The sequence below is a fragment of the Heloderma suspectum genome, chromosome 3 (assembly GCF_057233095.1).
Source record: "Heloderma suspectum isolate Gila_16-S chromosome 3, 16-S_ref, whole genome shotgun sequence".
Classification (NCBI taxonomy): Eukaryota; Metazoa; Chordata; class Lepidosauria; order Squamata; family Helodermatidae; genus Heloderma; species Heloderma suspectum.
Window position 1 is genome coordinate 319,316,042 of NC_139460.1, and position 12,133 is coordinate 319,328,174.

General features: G+C 50.2%; 1 protein-coding gene across 1 annotated transcript in view; it reads left to right on the top strand.

The window, feature by feature from the left end:
* EPHB3 (EPH receptor B3) overlaps positions 1-6,147 on the top strand; it is a 97,061-nt gene extending 90,914 nt beyond the window's left edge. The window contains exons 12-16 of the mRNA XM_084847626.1: positions 1,244-1,459; positions 3,162-3,311; positions 3,412-3,605; positions 3,907-4,062; positions 6,039-6,147. Of these exons, the coding sequence (XP_084703752.1) occupies positions 1,244-1,459; positions 3,162-3,311; positions 3,412-3,605; positions 3,907-4,062; positions 6,039-6,147 (825 nt within the window). The remainder of the gene's footprint in view (positions 1-1,243; positions 1,460-3,161; positions 3,312-3,411; positions 3,606-3,906; positions 4,063-6,038) is intronic.
* Positions 6,148-12,133: the final 5,986 nt, after the last annotated feature.

Consider the following 12,133-nt stretch of genomic DNA (forward strand, 5'->3'; position numbering starts at 1 on the left):
GCCCATGCTTTGCTCACAAAAGATGCCAAGGTCTTTACATAGAAAAAGGCCCACATTCAGTCCCTGGCATTGCCAGCTAAACAGGATCAGGTAGCAGCAGGTGATGTGACAGACCCCTGCCGGAGCCTCTGAAATAGTGTCCTACTTTACAGGTGTCCTAGTTTGCAAGGACTGGCTTCTGTTTTGGGGAGCTGGCGGAGGACAGTCCTCTGTTTGAAGATGTCCCCTGTTTGATGGGCTATCCAGTCCAAGTCTGGTATAAAGATTAAAAAACTACCAGAAGGATATGTGATGCTGACACCTCTCAATCTAAGTTCGTTCTGATCTGTGCCTTAGTGGCAGAGGATATAGTCAGCTGGGAGTTACACTATCCATGTATTGTCTCATCCAAGGTTCCTCCAGAGGATATGGAGAAAACCTTGTTGCTGACGCAGGCACACAGGGCCGAGTGTTGCAGCCAGCTTTGGCTTAACTGCTGCCCCTCCCCGGCCAGGCCATCGTGCAGCTACCTTCGAGTTTTTCCATTTGCTTCGCAAACAAGCTTGTAAGCCTATCAGTTTGATGAGAAGTCATCACTGGGTGATGGTTGCATTGGGTTAAGGAACCAGAGACCATCTGGGGCCTCTTTACTGGTGTTGTAGCTCAGGACAGGACACTGGGTGATGGTTGCATTGGGATAGAGAACCAGAGACCATCTGGGGCCTCTTTACTGGTGTTGTAGCTCAGGACAGGACACAGATGTTTGAACCATTAGACAAAAGCTGCACCTCCCACCAAGGCTGGAAGAATTCTCAAGATGCCCAGACCTGCGATGCTGACACCTGTCGATCTGAATGACACTGCTGCACCCCCAGGCAAATTGTGCAAGGGCAGCCTTCCCCAACCGGGCGCCCTCCAGATGTGTTGGGCTGCAACTCCCATCATGCCATGCTGGCTGGGAATGATGGGAGTTGCAGTCCAACACATCTGGAGGGCGCCCGGTTGGGGAAGGCTGCTGAGGTGTTTGACGTTGGCACCTTGCCATTTTAAATGTCGTTCATTCTCCGTCTTCCCCTCTGCTCTTGGGAGGGCAAATCTGGCACAGTGTGGGGGTCGCCACAGGATTGCTCAGGAGTTGCAGTGGGCAGAACAAGACAGGAAGAGTTGATGGGGAGGCGCTCTTTTCAGCCCCTTCTGCAAGTGAGACGGAGTGGTTCTTTCCGCCAAGCCTCCCTTGACCCGCCTGTGCGTGTTGTACCGGCAGCTGAACGATGGGCAGTTCACAGTGATCCAGCTGGTGGGCATGCTGCGCGGCATTGCAGCGGGTATGAAGTACTTGTCGGAAATGAACTATGTGCACCGGGACCTGGCAGCCCGCAACATCCTGGTCAACAGCAACCTGGTGTGCAAAGTCTCGGACTTCGGGCTCTCGCGCTTCCTTGAGGATGACCCCTCAGACCCCACCTACACCAGCTCACTGGTATGTGAAACTCTCGCTGGCACACCCTGCTCTTCCCTTGTGGGAGGGGCCCGGCAGGGAAGGTTGCAGACCCTGCATCCCTGGGCTGATCTCGGGCTGGAGCTCTCTAGCGGAGGAGAACCCACAGGTGTAGGCTTACAGGTCAGAAAAGTGATGCTGAGGCCAGGAGTAGCACAATAGGAGATGTAACTAATTGGTGGCCAAATGTAATTTGGGATAGGCTAAAGCAGGGCTGGGCAGCACATAGACTGCATGTGGCCACCCAGGGCTGTTTTTGCACCCCTCTCCCACCCACGAGTGAATTTGCAGCGGGGGGGGGGGGGAAGCAAACAAAGATTTTACAAGGAAGTCAGGTGCGCAAGGACCACATGACTTGTTTGCCGGCAGAGTCGTGCTCCCAGAAGTGTCCCAGGAGCGAGATTCTGCTTGCAGAGAAGGCTTGTGTTCCTTGCACACCATGTTTCCGTGCAAAATAGGCACCTTTTTTTCTGCTGCTGCTGCAGCAAAATTCAGGGTGGGGTGAGGCAGTGCGGCCCCCTGACCCCAGAAGTTGCCCACCCCTGGACTAAAGGAAGTACTTATTCACACACCATGTCATTAACTTACAGAACTCACTGCCACAAGGTGCAGTGATGACCCCAGGCTTAGGTGCCTTTAAAGGGGCCTACACAATCAGCAACCCCTGTGATGTAACCCCCTCCTGGATTTTACCACTTCAGTTTACAAGTGGAATTGGAAAAGTTAACGTTTAAATGCTCCTCAGTGTCTTCTTGTTTTTTTTAACTCCTAGGCTAGATCTTAGCCTGGCCTTCTCCTAGATGTGCTAGGCTTGAAGGCCCTTTGGAGGCCCCTTTGCACTGTCTGGGAGCATTCAAACATTCTGTCCCCCACTTACAGCTTCTTCACACAGAGCTTTTCTCCTGCTACTGAGATTGGTTATTCACGGAAGTTTGCGGGTCCTTTAGAGGACGTTGTCAACCTCCAGGGCGTCTCCCGCACTAACTGAGCTTTATTCCATTGTTTAAAAGATTGGAGATAATGAGCTATCAAATTACCGCACTTGAGTTCCTTTCATGAAAAGAGGAAAAGCCACAATAAGAGGAGCTAGACCACAGCGCCATCTAGCGACTGTATAATGAAACATATGGAAGACTCAGATAAGGCAGAAACGGAGGGCGAAAGTGGGGGGAAGGAAGCACGTGTAAAGGAGTCCATTGTGATCCTGCATTTAAAATGGAAGCAGAAAGCCCCATTTTAAATGTGAGATTTTAGGCTGAAACGTCAAAGTGGTATAGTCCAGCAACAGATACGTTGCATGAAGCTGCTGATCACATGCTTGTCTCATAGTCAGGTCTGCAGCCCTAACCTACATGTCCTCCTTTGCCATGGGCCTTTAAATTGCTTTGGGAGCACCAAAGGGAATAATTGGGAGTACCCAGAGGAAAAGCTGAATTAAGGAGTGGAGGCCAGGGGGAGGCACCAGCATTTCTAACTTTTTCTGGGAACACAGCAGATGCCGCCCTCTTTCCTCTCCAAGTCATTCCGGGGAGCCCCCATTTTCAGGGATGGGCATGGGGGATCACCCTTGCCGAAGGGTGGAGGCCCCACGAAGCTGAGGCAGCTCAAGCTCCGTGCTAGCAGGAACCATGGGGGAGGTGAGAGGTTGGCACTAATTAATTGTGTCAAGTGTATCTTCCCGCAGGGCGGCAAGATCCCGATCCGGTGGACCGCCCCGGAAGCCATCGCCTACCGCAAGTTCACGTCTGCCAGTGACGTGTGGAGCTACGGGATTGTCATGTGGGAGGTGATGTCCTATGGCGAGAGGCCGTACTGGGACATGTCCAACCAGGATGTAAGTAGGCCCGCCAAAGCCAGGGGGACTTTGCAGCATGGAGAGCAGCGGCGGCAGCAGCGCCCGAGTAACCACGGCCCGCTTCTCGTTGTCCTTGCAGGTGATCAATGCCGTAGAGCAGGATTACCGCCTCCCACCCCCTATGGACTGCCCGACGGCACTGCACCAGCTCATGTTGGACTGCTGGGTGCGCGACCGCAACCTTCGCCCCAAATTTGCACAGATCGTGAATACGCTGGACAAGCTCATCCGCAACGCCGCCAGCCTGAAAGTCATTGCCAGCGTGCAGTCTGGGTCAGTGTCGTTTGCCCCCTCACCCTCTCCAAGCACAGGCAACCTGCTGTGTCTGGACTAGTATTGTCAAGTCTCTAGCTCTCATGGTTTGTGGCGGAAAAAAACAAACTGGATATACCCTTGGGGGCTGGAGGCAGGCAGCACAGCGACCGGGGCCTGAGTGAAGAGCAAAGAGGGTGGACAGGGAAACGGACAGCCCCTTTAGCCTTTTGTGCGCCGCAGGACTGCCAGGCTTGCCCCCCTGGCTCAGCCCCCTGCAGCCCCACACCCCCTGACCTCTGGGCTCTCTCGTCCTTCGCAGCGTGTCTCAGCCGCTTCTGGATCGCACCGTGCCGGATTACACTACCTTCACTACTGTGGGCGACTGGCTTGACGCTATCAAAATGGGACGGTACAAGGAGAACTTTGTCAACGCCGGCTTTGCCTCCTTCGACCTGGTGGCCCAAATGACAGCGGAGTAAGTAGGGGTGGTATCAGAAGGACAGGGTGGCAGGCGATGGCCCACGATTGCGTCCGCAGGCGACGTGACAGAATCCGCCCCCTTCCAGTGTGCTTCAGAGAGTGCTAACCAGCCATGGGGGCCTCTGAGAATTCAGCACAGATTGGGCTGTGTGGGGTTGTCCCTGCGGTGACATCGGGAGTGAGTTTCAGGCCTGTATGCTCACTCCCCTGACCATCTCCCCCACTGCAGAGGAAATGTAACAACCTAACGAAGAGATCCTGTGCTCAAAGAAATGTTGGGCCTTTCTAGTTGAGCCAAGAGCTCAGGGATGTTGAGCTTTTTTCAGCCCAAGAGCCAAATTCCATTTCAGATGAGCTCTCAGAGGCCACATTCCAGTGGTGGGTGAGACCAAAGGCAAAATGCCCGTCACTAAGACGTAGGAGAGGCATTTCATCCTTTTAGAATGGGGGAAGAACTGCACCAAAGCCAGGAAACCTCCAAACAATCCATCATTGGGAGAAAGGGGGCAGGGCCAGGGGAACCCCAGAGGGCCAGATTGGAATCCCATCTGGGCCAAATTTGGCCGCCGGGACTGAGGTTCTACACCCCTGCAGTAGCATGATAAGGGGACCAAAACCCACTTTTGTCCTCACCTACATATGATCTTAGGGGCCAAGTGATGACTGAAACATTTTCAGGGGAATTATACACACTACAGGCTATAGATAGGCAGAAGGTAAATTGTTGTCCCCTAGCCCATTTCTGGTGGATTACCTAGCTTGCGAAGAATGCCAGACTAGACCTTCTTGGACTGTTCTGCAAGGTGTTTTTAATGTTCTTAAGCAAGAATGGGCATACCCAGGACTTATTTTATTTATTTATTTAAACCATTTATATCCTGCCCTTTATCATTAGGATCTCAGGACAGCATACAGATAAAATCAATTTAGACAGTATAAAACAATAAATAATTTAAACAGCTAAAAACATATTAAACCATTAAGCAAGCTAATACCAATTTAAAATCTAAAATAATAAAACAGTTAAAATAGTGTGCTAGTTTAGGAATGCATTTAGCCCTCAAAGGCTTGGATAAACAGCCATGTTTCAACTTGGTGCTGAAATGAAACCACCGTCTACACCAATCGGGCCTCCAAGGGGAGGGCATTCCACAACCAGGGTGCCACAGCAGAAAAAGCCCCAGGATGGATCAGTTGACACAGATTAGTTCTCCCTTAACTGCTGTCGAGCTCCTGAGTATGCACTCTTGCTTTGCAAATTTAAGGCCCGTTGGCGGACCAGAAGACGTCTAGTAAAATAATAATAATAAGCAGGCCATGCAAGACTGAAGCCTGCCAGCTCTTACTATAGGCTGAGTGTACTTACCTCTTTGGATGTTTGCTGAAGACTTCATGAGACATACATTCCACTGAAACAGCCCGCTTATGCTGACGTCTACACTAAAAAAAAAAGACTTTGAATTGGCTCTTTGTTAAGTCAAGTACGAAGAATCTTCTCACAAGTCCTGAACTGAAAATCATAACCTGCAGTGTGTGGAGAATACACAGAATCTCCCCATACACACACAGAGCACCCCAACTCCTTAGAGATGAACTCTGTACTCTTCAGGAATTTCCAGACAGTAGGGTGGATGGGAGGGCGGCGGAACAAGCATCAGCCGTCTTGGAGCTTAAATGAAGAAGCCAGTTCATGAAACAAAGTCAGTTCATGCCACTTAAATAGTATTTAACATCTGTGTGGCACTTTTGAGCTCATTGCTGAGGCAAGATTTGAACCCAAGACTCCCCAGTTTGCATCTCTTAGCCAAGACACTACTCACCACCAGTTCTCCTCGGTATTTCTGGTGGCAGGGGGTTCCGCAAGCCTGCCACGCATATTATCTGGAAGTGTTTCCTCCCCTGCACTTGCCCTCAACGAGTTGGGTTCCCTTCTGTGTGTTGCTAACTTCTTTTTTCCTCTTGTCTTCCTAGGGACCTGCTCAGGATAGGGGTGACGCTAGCAGGACACCAGAAGAAGATCCTGAGCAGCATACAGGACATGAGGTTACAAATGAACCAGACACTGCCAGTTCAGGTTTGACTGCTGAGGACTCTGGGTTTGGAATGGACCCATCAGGGGAGTCTCCCTAGGATTCTAGTTTGTGGTGCTGCCCAGCTTCCTGGGGAGGGGAGGGGAGGGGGTCTTCTCCCTCCACCCCCAACCACCTTATCTTTGCGTGGAGCCCCTTGGCTTGTCAACAGACTTACGGTGGAATGGACTAGGATGATCCTAGCCAGATTAAAGGCACTCGGGGGGCGTAAGAAGGAACCCTGCCTTTCCCCTCTTTCTCCTTGTGCTGTTGCGTGCTTGGAATTGTGCACCAGCAATGCAGAGTCTTCATATTGAAGACAGATTATGGGGGGGGGGGGAGCACCAGGTCTCTCCCTTCCCTTTGCTCCCTTCGCTCATCCTGACATTCATCTTCTCCATCTCCCTCCAATGGTGCCGTTGGCGTTCAGTCCCTCTGCCTCTTCAGGTTTCTCTAACTCGGCGCCCGCATGCGGTCTCCTTTTGTGCGCCCATTGGCAGAGGCTGCCCTGGCGCAAGCACCCCCCCCACACCGTCCTTGCCAAGAGGAAAAGGAACCCCACGCCAACGAATGAAGGAACCTGCTAGAGGTGCACCTCACCAGGAGACGGTGAGGGCAGGGGGTCCTGCCGGGCGCTTTCCCCTCACATGGCCTGAGACAATGTGCTACATACACCCAGCGTCGCCTGGGGAGCCATGCAAGAAATGTCTGCAGGGGGGTAGCGCTTGGTCCATTTGGGCCCGGCGCATTGGGACTGCAAAGCCGGTGGCAGCTTCTCTGCGGGCCGTTGGGTGAGCCAGCTCTACATCCTGCATCCACGGCCTCGAGGTTTCCAGAGGCCGTTCAGCGCAAGTTTGCACAGAGATCACATGGACGGACGGACGTTCGAGGCAGCCTGCCTGCCAGCCTGCCTGCCCAGCGGGATTCGAGAGAGGGAAGGCTGAGCAGAGCAGCGGAGCTCCGCAACCTCCCTTCCTCCCCACCTCATGTTTTATGCAGGAAGGAGCGGGCTCTGTCAGCCGCACGCCCATCTCTGCGGATCCACTGCTTGACACGCTGTGATTGCTGCCAAAAAGACTGGAACACTTCTTCCCTTTGGGGTTGGTTTTTTTTTTTTTTTTTTGGTTTTTGGTTTTTTGCTTTCTCTCCGAAATCTTCTGCAGCCCTGAGCCGAGGGGGCTTAGAATCATAGAATCGTAGGGTTGGAAGGGGCCTACAAGACCATCGAGCAAGAGGGTCCCTCGTGGGGCAGGCAAGCTTGCATGTGTAAGAGTGTGCGTACCGGGCCGTCTGAACCATGCAAGAGGGCATGGGCAGAATAAAGACAATAACCATTTTACTTGAGTGTCCTTCGATCGATCCCTCTCTCTTTATATCTCTCGCTCTCTTGACTGTACAGTACCAACAACACACAAAATGACAAAACGCTGCCCATGTTTTCCTTTGTACTGGTTTTTCTTCTCCCCTTGCCACTGGGAGCAAGGTTGTGTAATCCTTTCCTTCCAGCCCCAGGCTAGAAATAACGAGACATTGGAAGGACTTCATTTTTGGAGTCGGCGGTGGGGGGGTGGCGCTCTTGGAAGCAACTGTAGAGTGAAACCCTCCCTCTGGAGTGTCACCTTCTCCTCCATCAGTCTGGCCACAGGATGCCTTGTTGGTCTTACAGGGTTGCTTTTTGTATGTGGATGTATTGTAACTCCAGCCCACCAAGTGTCCTTGGTCCACAGTTCCTTCCTACTTCCCGGGTAGTTCTGCCCAGCATTTTGGTGACTAATATAGACCTGGAAGTAAAAAGGGTGGGGTGAGAAGAGATAGACAGCACTCCCCTGCACAAGTAAAGGAGGGGCTAGGTGGGAACAGGAGCAGATTTGGCCAGGATGAGGCCCTACTATTGCAGACAGTACTGTGCCATTCCGAAATTAGGATCCTGCCAAGCTAAAAGAACAAAGGCAGAAACTGTGAAAGCTACAAAGAAGAAAGAAAAGGCTTTGAGAGCCGAGTGCTCTATCACCCCTCCAAAAGCCAAAACTGAGTTGGGTTTCCCTGATCGTCCTACAGGCTTCGTTGCGGGGAACCTGGCTTCATTGCTGGCCCTTGGCTACAAACCTTGTCAAGGTAGGGAAAAGCTCCTGGGTATGACTGCAGGCTCTGCAGCTTCCCAGCATTCTCTTCTTCCCATCAACGCTTTCTGCTTGGGGAGTTGGTCACAGCCTCGCTGCGCAGTAGCCTCGTGGCTCAGAAAAGCTGGGTTTGGGAGCGACCCATTTTCAGCATCTGTGGAGAAGGGACTGGAGAGTTGAGTACAGAGGGGGGAGTTGGCCAGCCCCACACACAGGCACGCGCACATGTTCTATTTCCCAACACCAGTGAAGAGAAGTAGGACTATCCTACAGAGCTAACCCCTTGTACGTTGCTGGAAAATGGATGGACAAATTCGGCTGCTTCAGGGCTGCATGCCCTATCCCCCAGAACCCACCATGGGCCACACCCCTCCTCTGCCGCTGGATGTAGCTGCACGTCTGGATTCCCAGCAATTCTGCTGGGAAACAAGGCACAGGCTCTTCACTGGGAATCCAGTGGTGCGACGGCAGTGGTGGCAGGGAACACATTTTCAACAAAGAAACTTCTATGAAACGTGGCTTTGGTGCAATGTACAAGCACACGCTAGTTTTTCCCTGCAATTACTGCCTTGGCTGTACTTGCCATTCTTCCACCAACACTTAACCTTGAAGGAAACCAGCAGCAGGCGGTTTGCAAAGGGGTTTTCTCTCTTCTCCCGTGCCATCCGTCGGAACAAAGCAATTGGGTGGTGTCCCCTGCAATTAGTTTTCCTAATCCTGAAGGAAGCAGAGGTTCACTGGCCTAACTCAGCATGTTCCTCCACAGGTTGCTTCTGTGCCATGTTTACATAGGTCATAAGTCTGACCCCCATTTCCTCCATTTTGCTTTTCCAGGGCAGCTTAATCCTTCACTGTTTTCCATAAGAAACAGGCATCATCACAAACTTCTAGCAGGAAAATCCATTTCACCCTCCCCTGCTTTTCACCAGCTACTCAAAATGAGGATGGAGCTTTACATTTCCCTCAAAATAACTCAGGAAGATGTTGCCCATTTTTGTTTGGCCCACTGAGAATTAGTAGACTTTCGGGTTGCACAGAACGCTTCTTCAAGCGGTTATATCATCTTTCCTGGAAAAGGAAGTCAGGGCAACCATCTCAGGGTCACCCAGTGTAAGAGGACTTTAGTTCAGTGTTACAGCCCATGTTCTTAGACAGAAGGGTCCAGGTTCAATCTCTAGTATCTCCAGTTAAAAGGATCTGGGGTAATAGGGCTAGAAAAGACCTCTTCTCAAGGACTTAGAGAGTGGCTGCTAGTCAGGGTAGACAATACTGGGCAGACAATATGGAGAGGTCATAGCTCAGTGCCTGCTTTGCATGCCGAAGGTCCCGGGTTCGATCCCCAGCATCTCCAGGTAGGGCTGGGAAAGAATCCTGCCTGAAAACCTGGAGAGCTGCTGCAGTCAGTGTCCACAGTACTGGACTAGATGTACCCATGGTCTGACTCGGTACAAGGCAGCTTCCTATGTTCCTAGTATAAGACAGGTTCATAAATAGTACCGGAGTCATTTTGTAATCCTTTGGGGGAACTTCAGTGACTACAACTCTTATTCAAATTCATTCTGCCATGAAGATGCCTCAGCTGAACTTCGGACGTTCGGACACAAGGTTCTGGTCTCTACAGTGAACTTTAATCTTTGCTTGATTTCATCCTTGTTTTGGCACAGTCTACTCAGACTCTTGACTAGGGATGGACAAACTGTGTAAAATCCATTCCATCTGTGTTTCGCAGATTGTCAGGTGCCTTTTGTTCCGCAGTCCACCCATTGACAAGAGTCGGATTTATTTCATTCCCAAATTTGCACATGAAAAAATGCACAGATTCCCCCCAAATGCACAAAATCCCCCAAAATGTGCATTTTCATGCTTTAGCCTATGAGGACATGCACGTTTTTGGCCAGTTTTTTATTGCATATTGTTTGACAACTAAATTTGCACAAAATCAGGAAAGTTAGAAAAACGGTCCACAAGTCAGCGGATTCCACCTGACGGGAAAAGCCGGTCCACTGCGGAATCCACCAGTTGGATTCATCAAAATCCAAACTCATTTGGCTCCATTGCAGATTTCTCCCAACATCCCTACTCTTGACCACAAAGGCCCCAGGCCCCAAATGTATCCCTAACACTCTTTTAAGTGTGGGAATCTTATAAGGGCCAATTTGGGGAAATGGAGGATACAGGACAAGCCTCTCAGAAAGGACATCTTGCTACAACGTTCTTGGTAATCATATTGGTCAAAACCAGAGCCTCATATCGTCCCTGGAACTGTATTTTAAAATTAGCAGTGAAGTGTCCTACATGTTGTCCAAATTTTCAGGTACTCATTATCCTAACAAGCACTGTTCTTGGGCCTACTTTGGCTAACTCAAAAATGCTATCATAACTTTCTCTCTAGAGAGGTGAAAGAAAAAGAAATCTATTAAGAACATGAGGAGAGCCCTGATGGATTAGACCAAAGGCCTGTCGAGTCCAGCATGCTATTCCCACAGTGGCCAACTACATCTCTGTGGGAAGCCCACAAGCAGGACACAATTGCAATAGCAACCTCCCACCCACGTTCCCTAGCAACTGGTGCACAGAGGCAGACTACCTCTGATACTGGAGGTAAATGGGGGTATCATGATTCATAGCTATTAATAGCCTTACCCTCCATGAATGTGTCTGATCCCCTTTTAAAGACATCCAAGTTGGTGGCAGACCTGTAACGAGGGGGGGAGCTGGGGAGGGGGGCTGCTCTGCCCCCCCCATTTTTTTTACAAACAACAGTTTACAATGTTATCTTTAAAAGGCCTGCAAAACCGATGAACTGTCCCTCCCCTACTTTTTTGGCACCCCACCCCAGAACATTTAGGCTGGCTACAGGCTGGGTTGGTGGCCATCACTACATTTGTGGCAGTGATCTTTTAACTACGAGCTGCGTGAAGACAAACTTCCTTTAATCTGTTCTGAATCTCCCACAATTCAGCTTCATTGGGTGACCCGGGGTTCTAGTAATATGAAAGAGAGAGAGAAATGTCTCCGTATCCACTTTCTCCACACCATGCATCATTTTATATGCCTCCGTCATATACAAGAGCACTGGGATACTGATTTGAATTAGAAGATTGCTCCATAATCTAGCTAAATTTATTTACCATGCTCCATTTGAATGTGGTTTCTTAAACCTTGGTTTTCGATTACAATGATTCTAGGCTGCAGTTTATATCATCCACCTCTTATATTGGACATAATGAGCTTTCACCAGTGTATCTCAGTATCTGAGGACTGCACTGTAGAAAACTTTATACAGATGATGGCAGTATGAAGGGCTTCTTTCCCACTCCTGGCCAGTGTTTGGTTATCTTTGCCCAGCATATTATAACATATTTTGCAGAATGCAAAATCTCTTCAAAAAGTCTTTGGGGAACTGCTCTTGCTCCCTCTCTCTCCCTCTCTTTCTCTCTGGTTTTGTCTTGCCAGTACTTTGAGCTGCCTGCCACTGCCATTCTTTTACATTTCCCGTGGTGCTATGGCTAGATGCTCCTGAAATTTCATAGTCCAACCTCCTACTGCAATACAAGAGATTCTATAGAGCTGACCAGTCTTTGCCTTGTCATTAACCCAGTTTTACAGGTGACAGGGAGCTGAGGCTTGGCGGTATTGATTGACTTGCCCTGAGGCTCCACATCCAGTTCACAGTGTGTAGGAACTAGAACCAGCTTTGATGGATCGCTGGCAAAAAGGGGACAATCCTTTAGAGTGCTTTGGATCTTTCATTCACCCCCAACATTTATGTGAGGGAGGAAGGAAGGCTATTTCCATTTCAGAGTGGCCATGTCCCTTCCTCCCCATAATCAGAATACGGAGGTTGTACTTTTGGATCTTTCTGCTGATGCCAATA